Source organism: Cimex lectularius, unplaced genomic scaffold (assembly GCF_000648675.2).
Source record: "Cimex lectularius strain Harlan isolate CLEC.00 unplaced genomic scaffold, Clec_2.1 scaffold200, whole genome shotgun sequence".
In the NCBI taxonomy this organism is placed as follows: domain Eukaryota; kingdom Metazoa; phylum Arthropoda; class Insecta; order Hemiptera; family Cimicidae; genus Cimex; species Cimex lectularius.
Window position 1 is genome coordinate 1,047,800 of NW_019392893.1, and position 23,957 is coordinate 1,071,756.

The 23,957-nt window shown below is 34.6% G+C and overlaps 2 protein-coding genes across 7 annotated transcripts in view; both read right to left on the bottom strand.

The window, feature by feature from the left end:
• Positions 1 to 10,319, bottom strand: part of LOC106667727 (putative fatty acyl-CoA reductase CG5065) — a 42,805-nt gene extending 32,486 nt beyond the window's left edge. The window contains exon 1 of one of the 4 annotated variants that reach the window (XM_014395852.2): positions 10,163 to 10,319. Coding sequence is in view for 2 of the 4 variants with exons in the window: in XM_024229123.1 (XP_024084891.1) it covers positions 6,197 to 6,213 (17 nt within the window). In the remaining 2 variants the exon portion in view is untranslated. Of the gene's footprint in view, positions 1 to 3,747; positions 4,211 to 6,196; positions 6,333 to 10,162 lie in introns of those variants that run through there. The other 3 variants (XM_024229123.1, XM_024229124.1, XM_014395850.2) reach the window with 3 other exon arrangements.
• Positions 10,320 to 18,154: 7,835 nt separating this feature from the next.
• The window catches only part of LOC106667737 (putative fatty acyl-CoA reductase CG5065), a 34,976-nt gene continuing 29,173 nt past the window's right edge, over positions 18,155 to 23,957 (bottom strand). For 2 of the 3 annotated variants that reach the window (XM_014395869.2, XM_014395868.2), the window contains exons 5-9: positions 21,961 to 22,073; positions 21,695 to 21,887; positions 21,399 to 21,641; positions 21,080 to 21,337; positions 18,155 to 18,672 (exon numbers count right to left, since the gene is read on the bottom strand). In XM_014395869.2, the coding sequence (XP_014251355.1) occupies positions 18,495 to 18,672; positions 21,080 to 21,337; positions 21,399 to 21,641; positions 21,695 to 21,887; positions 21,961 to 22,073 (985 nt within the window). In that variant the 3' untranslated portion in view covers positions 18,155 to 18,494. The remainder of the gene's footprint in view (positions 18,673 to 21,079; positions 21,338 to 21,398; positions 21,642 to 21,694; positions 21,888 to 21,960; positions 22,074 to 23,957) is intronic. The other variant, XM_014395870.2, reaches the window with a different exon arrangement.

The following is a 23,957-nucleotide window of genomic DNA, read 5'->3' on the forward strand; positions in this document are numbered from 1 at the left end:
AATTCATTGATAATATGGCTAAATAATTAATAATAAACTGCAATAAAAATAATAATTAATGGTAATTTTGAATATCGTACAAACCATATAGGCAATTCTTTCCCATTTTAATGTGATACAAATTTTCAAAAATTTTATGGTTTGTTTAAATTATACTTGCTGTTACTGTTATTTAAAACAAAATTGAATAATCTTTTTATGCAAGGTTCTGGTTGAAATGGAAAAGCTAGTGGCACGAGCGGGATTCGAGCCCACCGACCATCCGAAGGTCGAGGGTTCGAATCCCGCTCGTGACACTAGCTTTTCCATTTCAACCAAAACCTTACATAAAAAGATTAATTAATTGAAAGAAGTAATTTGGTCAATCAGACCACTAAATATAATGGACAAGATTGAGTTGTATAGAACAAAAGTTATAAAAACAACTTGTTTTACCCTTGTATTTGTACTTTAATTTATAACTGCGTTATTTTTCAATAGTCAATAGTTAACAATATTATTTTTAAAAATTCTTGAGTCCGTTCAATAAACATTTTACTGGTTTAAAAAATTGTTGGACGTTCGGACGAATTTGGACGTCAAACGGACACGTTTGATTTTGAAATATGATCCTGAACTTCGGTGAGGTCTTCTTGTCACGGCCATTTGGTCTGTCTGATTTCTTGATATCCAGGTTGGGTTTCTGGTCTTAGACGCACGAAGACGACGCACAGACCAACCACTGAATATGGCGAAACGTCGATACGCGTCTAACAGTCCGACTTAGCGAGACTAAACAGGCCAAAATCGGAAAGGCCCAGATTTTAGGTTATCACCCTGCTGCCCAAGCGATCTCATAATTTAAAAACATAAATTAACTCTTATTTGTCCAAAAGGTTTATTTTCTCTTGGTGTAAAGGTTGGTTTTAATTTAACATATTGCAATTGACCAAGAAGTGTTTTTGCCTGCTAGTTATTACAGTTAAAATAAATTATAAAACAAACAAAACGTGTACAAACTGAAATGAAACTGCAATGAAATATTTATTACTCAATTTATGGCCAATAAAAGTACAATTAAATCAATAGTGATCCATTGAACAAAAAATACCATTAACCGATGGATTTCTGTTAAAAAATCAATGAAAACATTTAGGAAGCTAGATTTTTATGAAATATTCTGAATTAAACGTCGTCAAATATATTTTCAAAAACTTCATATTTTTAACTTTTATGAGTGCATTAATAATTAATGATAATTTCAATATTAATATAATTACTTTTTGATTTGCAATAGTTTAATTTGTATGTTTTTCTGTACTGTAAACGTACTGAGGCGTTTACTGTATTGTGTATTTATATACTTACATGAAAATGATTAAGACAATACTTTTTTCAAATTTAATTACAAAGGAATTTATTTATTTTTGAAAAGGTAACATTTAATAACTTGTTATTTTCTAACGTTGTAATATTTGTCAGTTTTAATATGTAAAATTTTCAATGATTGTGAGATCTGTCGTTTACGAATATACTGGCCAGGTTTGTCTCGTTTTTCATACATTCACACAACTGAACTGTTTCATTGAACATACATTGGCGCAATGCTTCTAACGTAATAAAACCAGCGAGACTTCGTGGACTGGTATTTCCATAAACAACAAAAACTACAGATGCAAACAAAAGAAAAAAAATCTCCAATTGTTTTTCGTTTCGAAATACCCCCACAATGCGGACCAGGATGATCGGAAAATATATAACCACATTTGCATAAATGTTTTTAATTTAAATATTTTCTCACTCCCACCGGGGATACCATTTAAACAGTGGTCTAATTTGGAATAAATGATATTTTTTATGTTAATTTGTATAATCATTTTATCCTCATCAATTAAGAAATAATTGATGTTTCATGTTTCGAGGTTCTTTAAATTACAACGAGTCATACAACAAAATAATGAATTTGTTGTGCAATTTACAAAATCAAACTCTTTTTACTTGTAGATACTTGTATAATGCAGATGTGCATTTTAATGTACATATTATACAGGGTGTCAGGCTACTCGCCTCATAAACTTTGCCTGTGAATTTCACACTTCAAATGCAATGAAAAAGTTCGTATGACCCATGATCCTATTCTCAACCCATTGACTTAACTATCTACGGTTTTCGTCATAAATCTTAGCTTAGTAGCTCTTGAACTATTCATTTTTCGGGAAATCTAAAGAAAAGCATCGAAAGGGGCGTTAAATTTCCTTTAATAAGGCACCCAAAAAAGATTAAATCTTTCCAAAACTGCTAAATTTAAAATTTGCAAAAACTAAATTTGCAACCTCAATGGAAAAATTCACGGTAGAACTTGGGAAATTTCATAACAACTTCTTCGTTTAATTAGCTTTCTAGCGGTACACGCTTTTCTTTCATTCGAACTAACATGCAGAAATTTTGTACTACTGGAAAAAAGTGGTAACGGTATGAAAAAGGGGGAATGGGTTTATCTAGTATTTCAACTTTTTATTCTGTGCAAAATGTATTTACCAACATTAACTTAATTAAAAAGCACAAAAAATGAAACAAAATACATACAAAAGAGACAATAAACATGGCGAACAACCAAAGCATAAAAATTGGCCAAAATATCTACACTAAACACAGACAAAAGAAAAAAAAGACCAATACAGAAGTTGAATAACCCAACTTTAACCTAATAAAAACTACAAAAAAAAAAAATTCAACGAAAAATCAAACAAAACGTATGAAAAAAGGCAATATACGTAGTGAACAAACAAAACAGAAAAAATCGACAAAATATAGATCTACACTAAACACAGACAAAAGAAAAAGAAAGAAAAAACAATACAGAAGTTGAATAATCTAACTTTAGCCTAATAAAAGTAAAAAAAAATCAAGAAAAAATCAAACAAAACAGAAAAAACAATGTACGTAGTGAACAAACAAAACAGAAAAAATTGACAAAATATAGATCTACACGAAACACAGACAAAGGAAAAAAAGAACAATGCAGAAGTTGAATAACCCAACTTCAACCTAATAAAAAGTACAAAAAAATACATACAACGAAAAAATCAAACAAAACATATAAAAAAAGACAATATACGTAGTGAACAAACAAAACAGAAAAAATCGACAAAATATAGATCTACACTAAACACAGACAAAAGAAAAAGAAAAAACAATACAGAAGTTGAATAATCTAACTTTAGCCTAATAAAAGTTAAAAAAAAATCAACGAGAAAATCAAACAAAACACAGAAAAAAGACAATATACGTAGTGAACAAACAAAATAGAAAAAATGGACAAAATATAGATCTATACTAAACACAAAGTTGAATTTTTCTTTTTTTTTCGATGCTTTAACAACGACTTGTACAGTGATGTTTATTTTATAGTAATTAGATCATTCTTTATTGGTTATTTGTTGATCGAGCCTCATATTTAAATCATGATTATAGAAATTTTCACAATATAAATAGGATTTTTAGTTAAATAAATCAATATATTTAAATTTTCAGCGCCATAAAACAGTAAATTATGTTTGCTTTTTGGTTTTTAGAAATTAATATGGGATTGGTTTGTCTTATTAAAATTTTTGTTCAATAGGGAGAAAATTGAGAGTAGTCGGTTGTTGTTGAAATTTTAAACAAGTCCAAAAAGCCAACGAATTATTCGGCAAAAGAGGAATATGTATGAGAGGATATGATGTATGGTATTATCCAAAAAGACATAATATAGAGAAAAATATTTACCTTCAAATGACATTTGTTTAAAAAACGGTTCCACAAGATAACTGGATCGTTCCACTAAGAGCCGAAGTATTGTCGTTCTTCCACTGGGATAAACGATTTGATTCAGGGGGAAGCTGAGACTGAAAACGCAACTTTGCAAAAGTCCAGGAGTCGGAGTCCCTCCGGAGAAGAAAGAAGCAGAAGAGGGAGGAGAAGTCACGTCTACCAGGGAGGGTGTTGTATAATCGTCTACCGGCAGGGCCGTCAACGTTACCATGGACGGAGGAAGGGGGCTGCCGAAGAGTCGTGCGCGGATCCAATGACCGCTGAGGAAGCCGGGGACGGTCGGCCGATTGGCGCATCGACCGCCGAGAAAGCTAAGGTCCAGGAGAAATGGGTCAGATCTATGGTAAAGCCACCACGGGCTCAAGGAGATTTACATAAGCGAGGAAGTGTGTTAAGAGTGCTGGAATTTCAGCTTTCGATTTTTTAGTATCGGAAGTCGGCTTTACTTTATTTCCATATCAACCCTCCGACAACACAATGCCGGGCTTTTTCAATTTCTGCATTCTCACAGCTTCTCACGAAAAACACGACTCCAAGAGACATCTTTTGTTATTCTTTGCTGCCGACATCAATACCAATTTAACGACCACTCTGCCAAAAAAATCTGAAATAATTACTGGATAAAGAAGAAGGTCTATTGAATTCTAGATCGAATCATCTTATATCTATTAACCCTTTCAAATTTTAATTATCTGTATACAGAAAATTGGAATACGGTAGACCTGTTAGCACAGGGTAACAATTCGATCAATAGCCCTTTTATCTTTTATGCCTGGTGCAGACAACTTATCGAAGAGAAATTGAATTAAGCTTCTTCACTTTCGTCGTTGTATATCCATCACAGATTTTGTCTTGGATTTTTAATATAAGTTTCAAATGGTTTTAACAAACTTCAAAATATATATATTCGAACACTTAATCCCGGTTTTTTTCCTGTAAACGATGTCAAATGAGTAGTGACAGACCTGAACTCCATAAACAAAAACATAAAATTCACGGCAGAAATAGAAACAAACAATAGTATAAACTTTCTAAAATTCGACATCAACAACAAAATAATAAACAAAACTCGCACACAAACACAAAACAACACCTCAAAAACAGACAGTAAACGGATCATGTGCAAATACCTTGGGAAAGAACGCACAGACTTATTCAACAAATTAGGCATAAAAACAATATTAAAATCGCAAACGCAATAGAAAAATTATTAAGACAAAACCATCGACAAGACAACCAACTAGAACGAAACATACATCCTAGAGACGGGACGAAAAGATACAAGGAACGTATCAATTTGTTTAGGAACAACGACGGATAATCGAATTACACTACTCACCTAATAGAAAACAGCTACGAACCGTCGACAATACAAACAAATATAAAACTACTACACACGTACAAAAAGGACAGAAAATGAAAATACTCGAAAACTTAGAAATACAGGAACATTCAACACTAAAACACTCATAAATACACAAATTAACAATGAATCACAAACATTACATACACCTTTCAATTAATTAATCCTTTTATGTAAGATTTTGGCTGAAATGAAAAAGCTAGTGCCACGAGCGGGATTCGAACCCACGACCTTCGACTAAATACGCCGCTGCTCTACAACTTGAGCTATCGTGACTTCGATCCACTCGGTCACCAACTCTCCATCTCAACCTCCAATCTTTCGAATTTTCCCTACTTTTGCTATTTTCCAAATATCGTGTAAGCAGTATTCGAAGTCACGATAGTTCAAGTGGTAGAATTCAGCCGAACGTCGTTGATTCGAATCCCGCTCGTGGCACTATCTATTCATTTTAGCCAAAACCTTACATAGAAGGATTAATTAATTGAAATAGTAATTTGGTCAAAAGACCACTAAATATAAATTAAAAGAAAAAGAACCATAGATCAAAAAGACCAACTAGAACGATTAAAAAACCCCTTAATCCACCAAATGCACCTACAATCATTAATAATATCTACACAGCCCCTAACATTTAACACTAAAAAACTCATAATTACACAAATAAACAACTCACAAAAATCGTTTACACCATTAAAAATATTACAGAAATTAAAAAGGACTGAAGATAAAAAAGATCGACTAGAGCAATCAAAAAGACTTAATACATCAAGTACACATACAACCACCCATACAATGAAGATGGCGAAATGCCGAAACGCGTCTAAACCGACGAAAATCATCAAGGATAAGTAGACCAAGATGTTAGTTAAATGTCAAACAATAGGTTTATCATCTGGCAGTCCACAGGAGGAAACATCACAAAATTTATAACATTGAAAAATCCATTTTCCTTAATTCAATTTAGAATTAATATTTACTCGTCCTATATCTCACCACTCGGGTATGCAGGCTATATCGACCTCGGTATAATATATTTACCAGATTATCGATCCCATGAGTTCTTTTTATACGGTAGCCACAATTTAAACAGTCATGAAGTCAGTCCGGTCGTCATCGGGTCACAAATTAAAAAAAATCTCTCTTTTGATTTCTCGTATGAGAATAAAGCTTTTCTATCTATTTCTTTTGAACTAATAAAAGCTGGCCTAGAATGAGAGAAGCGTGAAATTACTCATTGAGAGCGCACGATAATTTTTTTTTTCTTTTGTCAGACCTGATAAGTCATGTAGGGCTATTATGCTACTCCACACGTTGGTTTAGGACGTTATCTAGCTTCAAACTTTTTATTATCCTTTAAAGTCTTGATTTTTTTTTTTTTTTTTGGCTCCTATATTTTCTAGATTGAGCTTGAGTCCTGTTAGGCATTCATACTAATATGGATGTGTACTGCGGTGTAAGCCGGTCTTAGCATAAGTTATGAGTAAGTTGATAAATTAAGTTAAAAATAGTTGTAAAGGATGTCAAACGATATATTGGAAATAAGGCCGTAAATCTGACGGATCGCCCATCCGGTAGGGGAAAGAGACGTTTCTCACAAACCTGCAGATCATAGGAACGTGACAGGCAAATAGTCTGTCCACGAAATAAAGAAAGTCGAGCATTTAGTGAGATAAGGTTGCAGCAGATAGTACAACGCCGGGTGGGTGATTAAGAAGGGTTTTTGGGTTCTGTTGATTTAGTTGAAAACCCTACTTTTCAGCCCCTCGATTCTCCTTCGGCCCTGTGAGCCCTGGAACAGAGACAAGAAACTTTTTTACGAGGGTTCGCAACAGCAGACGTCATATAAACCCTCCGGGTGCTGCTTTTGAAAAAAAACAAAAAAAAAACATTTGTAAGTATGTCGGGTTCGAATGCAGGGCCACTGGATTCGAACCTAGGACCTTTACCTTACAGTGATGAGCGCCGTGTCAACGCCTAAACCGTTGCGGCCACCCTCTCTCAGAGACATTTTGTTCTCTGGCAATGGTTTCTCCCATGTTTCTCTTTCTGTTTTATCAAACTTTAGGCACGTTTTACTCGGTTATAGGTATCTTTTATCTTTGTTTATGAAAATAAAGGGAAAAATTGTTTATTGTGTTTGACCAGTTTGACTATTTGACCACATTTCATCACACAATACCAAACATTTTTGATGTCAACTCACTTTCCGCATGAACTTAATTTGCCTTTATACACTCTATTTCAATTTGCCATCCATGGAGTGTTCTTAAATTGTCTCGTATCTCTTTGACCAGAGATTGATTTCCATGACTTGGCCATTCCTTGTCATAACTTTGAATCTCTATAACCTGATGGTTCCATCCACCCTTCTTAGATTTAGTTAGGTCGCAGTAGAACGGAAGATTTACATTAAACATCAGGTAGGTACATTGTCCTCCTCAAAGCTATAGCTCACTACCTAGCTTCAAGCTATTTATTTTGTAAGCCGGTCCCGCCTTAGCATAAGTTAGGGATGGTTGTTAATATAGGTTAAAAATAATTGTAAGGAATGTCAAACACATGTTGGAAATCTGACGAGTCACCCATCTGGTAGGGGGCAAAGAGGCTTTCCCACAAACCTGGCTCATAGAAACGCGACAGACGAATAGTCCCATTAAATAACGACAGTCGAGGAGTTAATTAGTGTGGGAAGGTTGTCACAGACACGTTTCATCAATTTGGGAGAACATGAGCCAGCCTATGCTTATGCCAGCAAATTTTCTCGTCACCTTACCTGCTCTACTCCATCCATGCTCTTCGGAAGCGTCCACAAATTTACTCTTATCTCTCTACCAGAGGAGATTTGTGTCGATGTCTTTTAATTTTCGAAATTGTCACATCTATTGTAAGACCTTCCATACGTACGAGACTGTTTCATCCACGGAGATCTAGTTATATAACTGTCAGGGTCATTTGTAATAAACTTAACGTGAAACGAAATAACTAGAACGCTAGAAATGTACTTAAAAGCGGCTTACCAAAACAAAATACGAGATTTTCATAACGAAGATAATTGAAGGAAACCGGCCCTGTTAAATCCAGAAAACATTCAACCTACCTCGTTGGAAAATTTCCCATCCACAACCTCACTTATTGGATTATTTGTATTTTGATTATTTGAATTTGATTGCTACAAATCCATAAATATACATACGACATTTATGGATACGTACATAAGATCTAAATAAAAGTAGGGTGTATACGAAATCTTAGCTGACCATTTTCCTGTCCATAAAATGTTTGCTTTCCGAATTACAGAAGATAGGGAAGCATTCATGCCCGAAGTCAAAAAATAATGTCCTTAAAAAAAAATTTCCACTCGCATTTTGCGTTTCATTCCTTTCTGGACAAATTTGGTTCCGTGTTTATCGGTCTTTCTGTGGTCAATTCCTTTTGACCGGGAAAACTCGGAAACCATTTACGGATTTTTAGAGATTATGCGGGTTACTTTTTAGATCCCCTACGAATTTTATACCAAACGTGCTAACATACATCCATGCACATGCATAAAATGTGAAGAAACTTTATTATCCAACCATTTGGCAGACTTTTTTAGAATGTATTTTCTTCCTCCCATGAACCTTCCTCTAACCAAGTTTGAATAACCAGAATTTTATATATTATATTACACAGAATTTTTTCTTTATTTCTGTGTTCTGACGTTTCTTCTTTCATGTTCTTACCTCTAAATTACATCAACAAAAAACATAAGTGTGTAAACATAAAATTAATTAAAACTACAGCAAATTACAATTAATAAGGTTTTCAGTTGAGATAAAAAAATGGCAAAAAGGAGTGAAAATTCAAAAGGTGTGGTTGAGATGGGAAGTTGATGTCCGAGTGGATCGAGGTCACGATAGCTCAAGTGGTAGAGCAGCGGCGTATCAAGCTGCAGGTCGTGGGTTCGAATCCCGCTCGTGCCATTGACATTTTTATCTCAACTGAAAAACTTAATTAATTGTAATATATCAATTGGTCAAGCGGACCACGAAACTAGTGAACTACAGCAAATTATTACCCAAAATATTGGGTTGTCCGGAAAATAGTGCAGGTTTTCATGTTTTTTGTTCAATTATCCCTGTACAGAATAGACTGTTTATGTTTGATGGATTATTCTTTTGTAAGAATGTCATCACTTTTTAATCCTCTTCCAAACAAAAATGTCTGTTTACCTCAGTACCATTTTATTACTCCGGAATAATTCAGTCTTTACTGTCAACGCGTAATTTGTAATTTCGTTTTATGTGTTGAAACTCGGTCGGAAATGTGCCCAAACTGCCAGAAACAATAATGAAATCTGGGGTGATGGCAGTGTGAGTGAGAGCACTATTCAGAAATGGTTTGAAGAATTTCGAGAGGGAAACTTTAGCCTTGAAGACAAAGAAGGTCGTGGAATGATTTCTTTCCTAGATGATGCTCTGGTCGAAGAAAATCCCAGAACAACTCTCCGAAAACTTGCAGAGGATCTTTCAGTTAGCAAATCGTCCGTCGCTGACCACCCAAAGGCAATAGAAAAGGTGAAAAGCTGAAGTTTGCGCAAAACTTCTTTGTCGAAACAGAAACGAAACTTTTCTGACTGGAATTGTTTTTTGTGATGAAAAGTTGATTCTCTACGATAACAGCACTCGTTCTGGACAGTCACTCGACAAAAGGAAAGCTACACCATATTTTCCGAAGTCCCCAACACATCAAAAAAAGATGATGGTGACACTTTGGTAGGTATTGAGAATGATGGAGGGTATTTTAATTAATAAAAAATGTTTAAAATCATTTATTTAATTTTTTTATTTTATAACCATAAACCTACATTATTTTCCTGATAACCCAATAATAACTGACCTAACCAATCGTTTCACATTATATATAAGTAGTTAGGTCATAGAGAGCATGTGGATTAGTGTCAATCCTATTCGTATTCAAATTTAGGTGACTAAGACACTCAAGAAGAATTCAAAATTAACTTACCAAAATCAAATAAGAGTAGGCAGATAGTTGAAGCTAACCGGTCTGTGTGGTGGTGCTGGGGTGATTCCGGGCATCCGATAATGTTCGGACCTTCATTTAGATCTTGTCATTAGACCTTTTTGATAGTTTAATGTTCTAGAACGCTCACCGTCCTTCAGCCTTAACAGAGGTAGCCAAACGGAAAAAAAACCCGTCGACGTTTATGTTTATTGTTGTTTTTTTCCCTGTTGAGATTAACTTTGTTCAGGATTGACCCAAGAATTGAATTTTAATGATTATGATTGATCTGTCGTCAAATCAATCGTTGATAATGTTTACTAGTTTGTGCAGCCAAATGAAAGAATGACTCTGTCTTTTCTCACTCGTTCCTTCTTTTAAAATGATAATTAACGCCTGATTATATGTATTTTTCATTTCTTTTTTTGCATAACAGGAACATGCCATCCAAAGTCCACCTTGTAGAAGCCGAACGTTATAAAATGTACAGGTTTTCGGGTTATGTAAACGCCCGATATGATGAAACTTTCCCCATGAATGAAGTAATACGATGCTTCCCGTTTGATCATGGAAATAGTTTTAAAAACCTCTTCCTTCCGAAATTGAATTGAATGGAGGAGAAACCTGAAGGCGATAACTTAGGTAAACCTTAAAGTTGTAGGCTTTCGTGTGAATATTTACTTAAGGAAATTATCTAATATTTGCCATTTTTCAAATGCAAGTCATTGGTTTACATCACTACAGTAGAAAACTTGACAAAAAAAAAATTAAATTCGTGTTTGTATAATCTGTTGAACGTTTACTTGTAAGTTTTTCCGCCTATTCTCACTATGTGATGATCACATTTTAGTATCCCTCCATTTACTACATTTTTTCATAAACTTAAGCTTTTTTACGAGGATATTTCAATTACGAGGTTATTTGAACTCTGGGAGTACTAGTGTTCCAGGGCTGCTGGATTCGAACTCGGGACCTTTGCCTTACCTAGTGATGAGTGCCGTGTCAACGGCCACCTATGCTCCTCATTTTTCATAAACTTAAGTTTGCTTGCAAGCTACCATCTTTCTTATCGAATGGATTGCGATTTAGACAGCACAAAATGTTTTTCCTTTTCACCAGTTCTGATATAGAAAAACCCAAACATTGATCAATAAGGTTAGACTAATGTGGAATGTCTGGTGCTTTAACGTGGACGTTAATATATTATGTTCATTTGAATTCAAATTTGTCATCGGAAACGTTTTGTTCCATCGATCAGGCCAAAAAGAATTTATTTTCTTATTATAATAAAGAGTTTGGTAGGTGCCCCCGGGGAATCTAAACCGTAGAAGATACCCCCACATAATTGAAGGGTGTCATTCCTTGGCTCCATATAGGGAGCGAGTAGGAAGGCCGCCCAATATAAGGCTTGTGCTCGAGCACGGTAGCATATCTTTGGATCCCCTGTTCCGAGTTTTGTAAGAAACAGGATTGTTTTATTACACATATGTAGTACTGATAGTTTTGTGTTCCTAACATATGCTGAGAATGAATGTATGCTAAACTCTGTACATGTGAGTATATATGTAGATACATGTGCAAATTTGAGCTTATATAAATCCAAATGCAAAATCCAATAAAGAGTTTCAGACAAACGTTAGTGAACGTCACTCGCCTGAGTTTTTTAAAAATATGTTTTAAAATTCATCAGGAACGTGGATTTAACTGGATTTTTCCAGGGGAAAGGCATATTTAAAATAAATCCTGAGGAGTTGCGCTTTAACTAAAATTGTTTTGGGATTAGGCTAGTAGCTGATAAAAGTTAGATACTATTCATAGGCCCCAAAAAAGTTGTATTATTATTATAAACACACAAAAATAACCAATTAATATAAATTTAAGGAAAAAATCGAATAGTTAACAATAGTATTACGCGATTGAGTAAATAGACAAAATTTACAGTTAGGCCTTTTCAGATCGAATGTGTCCCTGGAAGTCAGAGATGTGCTCGCTCCAGGGTGAAAGTGGAAGTTTACTTTCTCTGGTCTGATGTAACAGGCCTAACCTCAGCCTCCGATCTTTTACATGCCACCGGACTTGTAACTGGAACTGGAACTCAACCCATTCAACTCTTCCGCTAAGGGCCGGAAACAAATGACATCCGAAATGCATTAATGTATTTTTCCCCTCTTGTTTACAGAATATCGAACACCTCTTAATATGTAGATAATAATGAAAACACGCGATTAACATAAATTTCGAAATTTTCAAAAGGTAAATATATCGACGATTAGTTTATCGACTTAGAACGCTATTTTCAGAATAAACTTAATTATTAATGTTTATAATAAAGATTATAAAACGGTAATACAATATTTGATTATACTTGTGTAGCATCATGAAGCATAATTTTATGCTAAAAAAATTACTTTGATAAGCAAAACTTTATAATAGGAGCCAAGAAATAAAAATTTGGTAATGTAACGTTTTTTAAGTTAAATTATTGGAAATCTGTGGTGTTTAGCGACCGTTAATTAATGATTATTGGAATGAATGTAATTTATTAGCGTGAAAGGAAGGGGTTGTTAACCCCGCCCCGAGGAATATCGTGTACTCTGGGGGTGATCAGTCTGCTATGTTTGTAGAGGGTGATGATGTATGGACATGTATTGTATGTCTAGTGTCTATTCTGTAATTGACATGAGGTACAAACAGGATATCGACTTCGTTATCATATAAAATCAGAGAGTCAGCAGACAGCAACAGATTTGAGACGTCAAGTGGCTGCAGGCTGTAAAATAGCGTGAAAGACCAGAAAAAAGAAGAAAACATGCAGAGGGCCGGAGATGACCTCAGCTCTTTGTCGCCCCTTAACTTCCCACATTGTATATATTACATCTTAAGTATATTACTAATTATTCTAGTGTTTAGATTATTAAATTGTTAATAAATTTTTGTAACAAAACTAAAGTGTCTAACGTTACTTTGTATAGTATTGGTTCCACTTACTGATTTATGTTTATCGTTTACTAATTATTTGATTTTGGTTGTTTCTGATCATCTTGGTATTTCTAGTTTCGCTGTTTGCATGTGTATACATCCGGCTGACAGACCAAAATAGCAACACTAGACAGACACAAACAGGTCACATTATTCATAAGGCAAACCTATTTATCTTTCTTTTAAATTTGAACCTACAGTTGGGATCTTTTCTGATCGCTCTGTTTCGTCTACTGGCAGATGAGTCTGTGCGTTCTTCTCGTGCCCCTGGAAACAAAACACCTCTGATAGACCGAAACATCGGTACTTGTCGGACGAGGACAATCGGTAACAATTCACCTACAAGTTCATCGCCCCGCTGACCTCAAGGAGAAATCTTTCTTATATATATATATTTTTTTTTTCAAAGTATTTCTCGTCGAAAAAATTTAGTTATTCTTGTTTTACTACCTGGGAACAGACGTAGGGTTAAATTTTACAATCTTTTTTCGTATTATCTAACAAAATTCCATGGCGGTACCGGGATTCGAACATAGAACCACTAGTGTGCCAAATGGGAGTTGATACTCATAATCACTCGGCTACTGCGGTCCTCCTATTAAACATTATTATGTACCAACTTAAATTACTGTAAAGTAGTGTATCTCGTCAAATTTTAGTTATTCCCTACTTTTTTCCATTGCTTCAATCTGCCTTCTTCTTAGCCCAAATGAGAATTATTGAATAATTTCGTTCTTCAGCCACGATTGATCTGTAATAAAAATCTTTCTTTCCCACTTGCTGACTTACAAGGTGCAATTTTAAAAATTCAGGAGGACTTAAATTCAATTACCTCCTGGGCTACTAAAAAGGGACTTAACGTAAAAAACTCTCGGGCCATTGTGATTGGATCTCGTTCTCTCTTTCAATCCTTGCCTATTATCCCTCCCCATTAACAATCACCCTATTTATTTCTGTCTCACTGTTAAGAACCTTGGGATTGTACTCGACTAGACCTTATGTTGGAATCCTCATATTTCCCAGATCTCCCGCCGCTGCTTTTTCACCCTCCAACAGTACCGTCGTGTCAGCTACCATCTTCCCATTAGTACGTGAACTCCTTGTTTTCTCTCTTATTCTCCCAACTTTCTACTTTGACTACGGATGTGTGGTGAATGGGGACTCGGGGGAGCTGGATGATGGACTTAAGTGCTTAATGAATTGTTTTGTACGCTTTATTTTCGGCTCTACAAGAAGGTCCCACGTGATTGTACTTTAGCTTGAAGTGGTTATGCGTTATACCCTTCTCACAGCAGGTTATACTTCCTAGTTCCTTGGCAACTTCCTTTACCAAAGAATATCTTCCCACTCCCCTCCTTTTATACATGATCTAACCTTAGGTTTTTTTGTACACAACTGTCATACTGTTCTAGCTCTTCGGTTCTCTAAACTTCTGAACACAGAACTACTGCTTTTAATCGTTCCTCTCTCAACCGTTCATCCAGCCTCTGGAATTCCCTTCCTCACTCTATCCTCAACGCCCCTTTTCTTCGCACCTTTAAGACCTGTCTAAGTAATTACCTCCTGTCATTGCAACTTTGAACTTAACACCAGTTGCCCTAATTGAACAATTATTATTAAATCATTTGATTGTTAAACATAATTGTCTCTTTTAATTTTATACACTACATTTTGAGTATATTTTTTTATTTTGTAATTGTATTTGAATCTTTGTAATTGTATTTGTTCTTTTTTTTATTTGTGTTGAGCACGAGCCTAGATGACTAAAAAAAAGCTTAAAGCCCCAGAATAAAGTTTATTTTCTTTTTCTTTACATTTTGGGTCAGCAAAGAAGCACACAGGTATCAAGAGGACTGCCAACAGGTGGCCCTTGAAGGAGCTGACTTGTAGAAGAAGGGTCATCCTTACCCGATTAACCATAAGCCATGTAAGGTTATACAAGGACATTTACTTTTTAGGCATGTAGAGATAGGTCGCTCGATGTGTCCCATCTAATTGAGCCCAACCTTGGTGGCTGGACAGATAAGACCAAGGTCTGATCCAACAGCCAGGGTGGTTGATTTTCAAGGTCTCTGGTAACATTGCTCAAGAGCTTTCCATGGCTGGTTGTTTAATATGTATGTGAGCTTCAAGATGATGTGAATTCTACCTCGTCCAGAGTGACATTTGTGCTCTTGTCAGAAAGGAATGTCAAACGAGCATTTTTGAAAAAACAATGGTAGTTGACTGTGCACAAAGGACTCCTGGGAAATAATAAGGCACGCTATATGGAAAAAGGCACCCTAAAGAAATGTTCCAGCCATGGGCACAATTAATAGAGAGACCTTTAATTTCTCAAGAAAAGAGGGATTGCTTTCACCTGAGTCAGCATTGTTGTCTCAAACACTTTGGCTCTAAGTTCAAGTGATGCAATGCATTAGATCTTTGGTCTGTTTTGGTGGTTGGATTTGCCACAATTTAAGCAGAAATGAAGTCAGTTTAGTCATTATATATCACTGGGTATCAAATTTAACAAAAAAAAAAAAAAAATCACCTTTTGATTTCTCATAAGAAAATAAAGCATTGTTGTTGCCTAATTTAAATTATTAAATCAAAATTAAAAACCAAATGTACGCTACTCCTGTACAATGCCAAGTTTAGATTAATACTCACTTAAGCGGGAATAACTTTACACTTTTATCTGATCTTCCTTCTTATTGGAAATTGGTAGTTTGGTGATGAGTTCCAAGTGTCTTGGGACCAAGACAACGTCACTTTCATTTGATTCTTAGTCCCTGAATGGTCGGTTGAAGCAGACCCCAATGAAACCTATTGGTACTTGGGCACAAAAAGTGCAGTGTGAAATATTAGCATTCTTGGGAATATTGCAGACATACTGTGGGCTGAGTACACTTGTGAGCCTTTTGAGGGGGTACTTCCCTTTGACAAAGAGCATCATCAACCAGGAGGTAGAAGTCCGGTCCGAATGAACTCTTCAGCGTAGACCTCAACCCCAGGAGGGCAATTCAGGCCATGTGGGCAGAGGAACAAGGGAACTTCAGGAAGAATAGAATCTATGCTGTCATGTAGGAAATGTACTGGAATTGCCCCAGGTTGTGACGAAAGTGATCTGCATAGAATTGAAGGATGATGACTAGGCTAAACCACAGGAACAGTCATCTCAATTTATGAACAACCGTTTGGAGAATCTGGTAAGATGAGGATCATTTTGTCCCATGATGCGAGTCGTGAAGAAAAGAAGCACTAGAGTGGATGCTCTAATCCGAGAGGACTTGTGCATTCTGTTTGTCCAAAATAGTTACAGTAAAGTCTTGTAAGGTTAGTTGAGTCAAAAGTTCAGATCTTCGGTCCTAGGCGTCTCGTAGTTATCCAAGTCTTCTGTTAAGTTGTTATGTTTTAAGTCTTATGTGGCAATTCCACATCAGTCTGTTCTCTAGGTGTAATCCTAGGTATTTGACTTGAGTGGAAGTCAGTATCTCTTTGTTGTTGATGTACAGTGGAGAGCAAGACTGTTTCTTCAATGTTACTTCTCACCAATTCGGCTTCCTTCCACATTATTCTATTATTCAACAGGATTTCGGAGTTGTTGAATTTATCTCCACTTTTGAGAATGAAAAATATTGCTTGGGTGCATTTTTAGATGTAGCATAAGCTTTTGAAGGGTCTGGCACCTGGGCATGCTCTTTATAAACTCAAACACTTCCTACTCACACTTTATTATCTTATCCTGAAATTCTACATAACAGACTGCTGTTTGAGAGTTAGGTGCGGCAATGAGTTAAGGTTAAGGTCAAGCAACGCTGCTAAAAAATAGGAACACTTCAAAGCAGTAAAAAAGAAGTAAACAAATTTTAAAATGCATATTTTGTACTATTGTTTTTATGAAAGCCAAATTGATTGTTAGTGAACATGTTATTTATTTCAGTGTTCCAGTAGTCGGGGTTTTAAGCGTTTTTCAGATATTTTGGCAAAAACCAGGAAGCTAGATGTAGGTCTATAATTCAATATTAAATTTTTATCACCTTTTTTATATAATGGGAGCACCACACCTATTTTCTGACAGGAAATATAGATTTATATAATACTTTCATTTATTAATGTACACAATGGTTGTGATACTTATATTATAAGTTTTTTTATATTTATAAGCTCTGTTTTATGACCATAGTAGTCAGGTACATTCAATTTTTTTTTTAGCTTATTGGTAACTTCTATAATTTCATGACTAAAGCAACTCTTAAAGTACAAAGCATCACATTTGAATTATTTTTATTTGGCAAATTAAGTGCAATCTTAATCAAATAAATTGTTAGTGTTGTTAGGTTTTACCACAGATTGTTCCTTTGATTTATTACAAACGCACTTTTGGTTAACTCGTTTCCAAATTTATTTTTTTTTAAACTTATGTAATTAGTCATCATAATCAATTTTAGCTTTCCTCAGTATTGTGTGTCATGCAGTATTTTTGATTTTCTGATTTTTTTCCGAGATACAAGTCGGATATGGCTAGGAGTAGATTCCATTGTTGGGAGACTGGAATGAGGGGTCAAACCACTTTATCCTACTTTTTCAAGTTGATCACTCAGCCACTGCAGTCCCTTAATTGTACAATAATTTTTTTTTTTCTATAAGTGCTGGCTGTATTAGGTAAAAGTCAAAATAAATCCAATGCATCTCCACTTTTATCAAAAATTTATGTTGTATTTTGTCTGCTCTTTCCAACATTGTTGATTCCCTTGTGATTTTTATTATGCACCTTATAAATAAAAAAATAAAAGCATTTGTTCAAATTAAAATAATTATTATTCTTAAGCAGCTGATACTGGCCAAACAAAGCATTATTTTTACTCACTTTCTGTTTTTTTCTTAATTGAAACAAGTGGAAAAAATATTTAACAGGGATGTGCTGTCATGCTTTATTGAGCTTTGATGACAAAAGAATTAAAAAGTTCATAAAAATATAAAATAATAATACATATTTTATTTACAATTAAGATGACAGGTTATGTTTTTAAATGAACAGTATAATTAATTTTGATTTAAGTTTGATGAAAAATTAACTTCTATCACTAGAAATAATCTTTTACTATCATAAATATATAGTCACATACATAGATATGAAATATGTTTAATACATTATAATATTTAAGATGGACATTGTGATTATATCACAGTTAAAATTTGATTAATAAAAATTATATAATGTAATATGATAACCTAAGCTTTAATTTTATTTTAAAAACTAAAACAATAATAAAACAAGACAATTTTAATACTTACGTTCTTAAAATTTAATTCTAAAACTAAAACCCTAAGCTATTCTAACAAAAATGCAATTATATGTTTAAAACCCTTATCAGACTTCATTTTTAAGCGACTGCACAGTAGAATCAGTTGTGAAAAAAGAAAGTATATGGCAAATAAGATTGTACACAGTCTGCCCAAAGTTGTAGAGGGGCCCTGCTGAAGACATGAAGAACCAAAAGATAAAGAAGAGGAATGCGATTCTTGTGAGCACATCGACCCAGTACATCCTGAAAATGTAAAAGAGTTATATGTTCATTATTGGCGGTAACTTTACTGTACAAAAAAAAAAAAAAAAAAAAAAAAAAAAAAAAAAAAAAAAAAAAAAAAACAAGATTATAAAAATAATTTAGTGAAATACCCCCTTGGCTTGGATTGAATTGTCATGAAGACATTGTAGAAGATGAGATGTAATTTAAAAAAAAAAGTAAATAAAATAAATAAAATAATGATATAATTCCCTACTTTCATTAGGCATAAACAGGTCTACTCTTACAAATGTATTTATTAGCGAGAATGAAGGGGAAGACAGGTTAAGACGGTTATTTCTGATGTCTTCCCAATTGTGGTTTTGTAAATAATTTAGTGTGTCAACATAGTCATGTATTTAACACTGAATTAGGAACATAAGCCATTTACGGAAGAGTAAAAGAGTTTGGAAGAGTATAAACAACAGCACCAATACCAATGTAGTGGAAACCTACGGTTACCACGGTATCTGTTAGATGTCACTTCCGGTTCTGGAATGGTCTTGCCCTCCCCTCTGCAGTAAATCAGAACAGAGCCAGCGCGTATATAAGCAGGGCTTCAGACTCGTCTACTTAATGAGAACTCACCTTACCTTCAGATCTGTAAACCCGACGAGGTCTCACTCACACCTCGAGACTCTTCTACCTGATGAGCTCTCACCAATCACTAATCAACAACAACAGCAGACTCATCTCTCCGATTAGTTCTCGCTTATCACTAATGAAGCATTTATAATGATGGCAAGAGTATACTCATCATTAGCCTCAAACTCAACAATAAGTAAAAAATGCGAGGTGGAAAATATATGAGGACCTGGCAATGACCTTAGAGTTGGCCAGCAAAAAATAAATAATTAATTAAAATAGAGGTAAAACATAGCATCAGACAGTGAAAACAAAAGTACACTATACAGGAAAGGTAAATAAATAGTAAGCTCTGAAAAACAACACCTAAATATTTATGCCAGTTTGCAATTTTGATTAGTTGCCAACTATAAAACCATTTTTTATATGTATTTACAAATTGTTAAATACATGACAATAATGAAAGTATACATGTAATCCAGCATATTTAGCTGATGCTGGATGTTGGTCTGGGAGTCGGTGAACTCGTATTGAACAAGTGTTGAGGTCATCTTACTTCAGGTTTGTTGAATTATTAAACGTTTTGGCATCGCACCATTTTCAGTAAATAGGGTTTAGCCTGTGATACCTCATCATTTAGGGTGAATCTTCAAGAGAATAAGCTCATCTCCGTAGTTAGACTTGATTATAATTTTTGTCTGTTTGCTACTATGTTATGATGGGCCAGTGTAACAATAAATATTTATGAATATATCTCTCTGGTTTATTGTATTTTGGAACCCTATCTTCCCTCCAGACAAAAGTAGTTAAGTGCTTACATTGAATGTTTCTTATTGCCTAGGTTAAGCACAAAGAGCATCAAAGCCCGCTTACAGTTTCTGGGCCATCTGGGTAGAAAGAAGGGGAGCAAATTTATTACATTGTTGAAGTATTTATTAAAGTGTAGTTTTAAAATAAAGTATTTCGACCTGTGATTGTAGGTGTAGCATGGATTGTGGGCACAAGCAAATAGTTCTTTATATTAAAAAAAGTGTGGTCTTTCTAGCACCTTACCCAAACTTAAGCACCATAACAGGAGATAGAGTGGCATATCAACTGAAACACCTACCTTGAGTGGTCAAGGTACTAAGGGCCAAGAAAATTTAACCATATCCATGTTGACAGGTGGTGAAGACAAATACTTATACTTGGAATATGTACGTATAATTTCAATTAATTGCTGATTAATGAAATGTCCTCAGAATACCATACTTTAGATTTGCTAAGGTCACAATAGCTCGTTATCAACAAGATCACATAATCAGCATCCATTAATACATTCATTATAGTACACCGCATTCAAGAGCCAGATGAAAATCAACAATAAACATGGAAAACAACATTGGGCTCAGTAAGCAACCTTGGCAAACACCCTTTCCACTATCAAAAATTCAAGTTCCCATTCACTCCTTTCATACCAGCTGTTAAGTTACAATATAGGGATTTCAAACGGTTAACAAATTTTGAAAATATTACAAAGCTTTGGAAATAGAGCAGCACGGTTTTGTTTCCAAAAGCCGTTTTACGGCAACAAAAAATCAGTAAAGCTTTCCACCTCTTTTCAAGGATACATAATGTGCATGAGATGAAGGTTGAGTACCCATGCCTAAAGCCTGTCTGATATTCACTAATAAATTGTTATCAAAGACAAAGATTTTTAATCAACAAAGGAGTGTAAATATTTTAACTACTGAATCCGAACAATAAATTTCTCTATAATAAAAAAATCATAAAAAGTAAATTTTAAAGCTGATTTCTGGCTTACATTCTCATATGCCTTCTGGCCCCGGGGATAGTCTCTGGGGGCTCCTTGAGGATATAGGAACGCGCGGCAAGAATGCAATCCCTGAAGTAAAGCCTCATGTCCATAGATGTGCCATTGATGCAGTACTCAAGCTTTTCTCGTTCATTTAAAACGTTTCGTAAATTTCTTAGATTATCGTTTTTGAAGTCCCATTGATTGTTTGCATAATACTCAAATACTTCAAATCCTTTATTAATCCTGTCTTGCACTCTCAGCAGCCTGTTTTGAGAATATCGATTATTTCTTAGATCATTCATTTGCCAGAGGCGTTATTACTTACACAGGTTTATGACCAGCTAAATAAATTAGTGAATCGATAAAGTAGGCAGGTAGCATGTGAAAAAGTATGACGCAGATATTATGCAGGAATCGACTGCGCTTCATGCTGCCTCCTGGGTACCAGACAGCATTGTTAAGTGGCACTTCATTAGTGATAATGTCTTTACCGACATCGATGATCTGTTGCCAGGTTATTTTCCATTCCTCATTGGAGCAAACGTTGTACACCTTCAAGTGTTTGTTTCTGAAAAGGAAAATTAGTAACAGGAATACAACTGTCATATCAATACTACTTACCCAAAAACAGCGTAATTGAGGAGAGCGATCAGGATTCCATTCACACAAATGTCCACTGGCATGTAATCAGCATATCCGCTGTTATCGCAATACATAGTCCGGATAACACCTTTTCCAGCACCGATAAGTAGCCCTGTCGGTCCATTTATATTGTCCGTCCATCCTGGGATTGGCTCTAACCAAGTTGGAATGACTGTAAAAAGTTGTCAAATGCTAATATAAATACAGTCAATGTACAGAAATAGTACTGCAATAATATTAATTACCAATTGAAGGTCTCAGGACTATAATAGGCATGCCTTTATTTATCGCATCACTGATAAGGCTCTCAGACAGGTTTTTCGTAAAAGCGTATGAATTTGGAAATTCTTTCAATATTCTGGAAAAGGGAAAGTCATATTACAAAATTTTTCACTTACACACTAAGTTATTATAATCCAGGCCAGAGAATTTTTCAAACAATAAAAAAATCTTTTTTGTGAATAAACATAGATACACTGAGAGGGGAAAAAATGGCTACCCTGGTTTTTGCTTAGTAAATACGTGCAATTGTTATAATCTGAGGACTGCGGTACCCAAGTGGTCAGAGAGACAGACACTCAGCCCTAGACCTCGTGGAGATATACTAAATAAAAATAATCACCTCTGATCTTACATGCCGGCTTAAGGTCTTTGCACACTAGTACGTATCATACTAGGACTGTAACCATCCGATACATGCAAAGAAATATTCCTTGTACCAATAGCATAGGAAAACACCCATTAGACTGTCACTGGCCAACACTGTAATGTGCCATGCCAGTTCAGTTAATATTTTGCTGGTGACGGCACACTCTGTGCATATGCAACATTGCCACAATGATTTGTGCATATGGCCCATTGCATTGCTGTGCCAACATCTCCTGGCAATTGGAATGATCGTGATTGATTTCTTTGAACTACACTGAGAGGCAAAAAAAGTGTCCACCCTCTTAAGTAAATACTTGCAATCGTTAAAATTTTTATTTTTTATTGTTTACTGGATATTCTAAAGTAAAATATAAAATACAGTTAAATAAAAAATAAATTAATTTAAAAAACTAAACTGCGTAACACAATTTTACCAAAAATGTTTCTATGGAAAAAATGAAAATATTCAATTCAGTTCGGAGCATTTCTTCCTTTTGCATTGATAACCGCTTGCATACACTGTGATAGATTTTACGTGGTTTTGAATGAACAATAAAACGATCATCACACCGAGATGTGACATGATGGTGACCTGATGGCTTCTTGAGTAACCCCCAGTAACTTGGTAGCGATGAAAGACCCTTTGGACAGTTGTTCTGGGAATATTAAGGTCCCTGGCCAAATACGCTTAACTTTTCCATCTTCCAACAATGCAATGATCTAGCTAAATCTGTATCATTTAAAACCATCACTCCAACAAATTAGAAACTTGCAAATGGTACAACTTAATAAAAAGCAAACCACTGGAGCATTAGAAAGAAGATTTACAGAAAACCCAACAAAGAAGAAGAATAACTATTCAAAAATTTATTTACAAAATTTAATTGTAAACACAAATGGGAGATTTTTATATGGGTTTTATTTACCTCTAAACCCTTAAAACGGACCAAATATTTTAAGACAATCAATGGAGAATTGTCTAAGATATAATTTAAAAAATTAAGGGAGGCCATTATTTTTGCCTCTTAGTGTAGTATAATTTGACAAAATACAAATAGTTTTGGTATTTTGATGTTTTTGGTTGTAAATTTGCCAACTTATGTCAGATTGTGATTTTTTGGTGTAAAATAATTTAAAAAATGTGTAGATTAGTGACTGTTAATCGATAGTTATTCAAATATCGTGAGGTGCGGTCGGGTGTGTCACATCTCACGATATCTGAATATTTAAAAAATAATTTTTTCTTTGTTTTCTTCATAAGTATGTCACATTAATGCCTAAATTCATTTGTCAAAATGCATATGTATATATTTTGTAATATTTTAATTCAAAAATTAAAAATCATTAATATTCATTATGTCATATTATACAATTTGTTATGAACACTGATCATGGTGCCATTTTGACAGTGTGCTTTACAAAAGAGCAAAAAATGAAACTGCAATTAATGCTTGTTTATTTATGACATAACTTAATATTCTATCATGAGAGATGATTAATTTAAATTGCCTCACTATAATGTCCTCAATAATTATTTTGAAACATGACTGGTTAAAGTAGACATTTTATTTAAAAAAAAAATTACTTAAGGAAA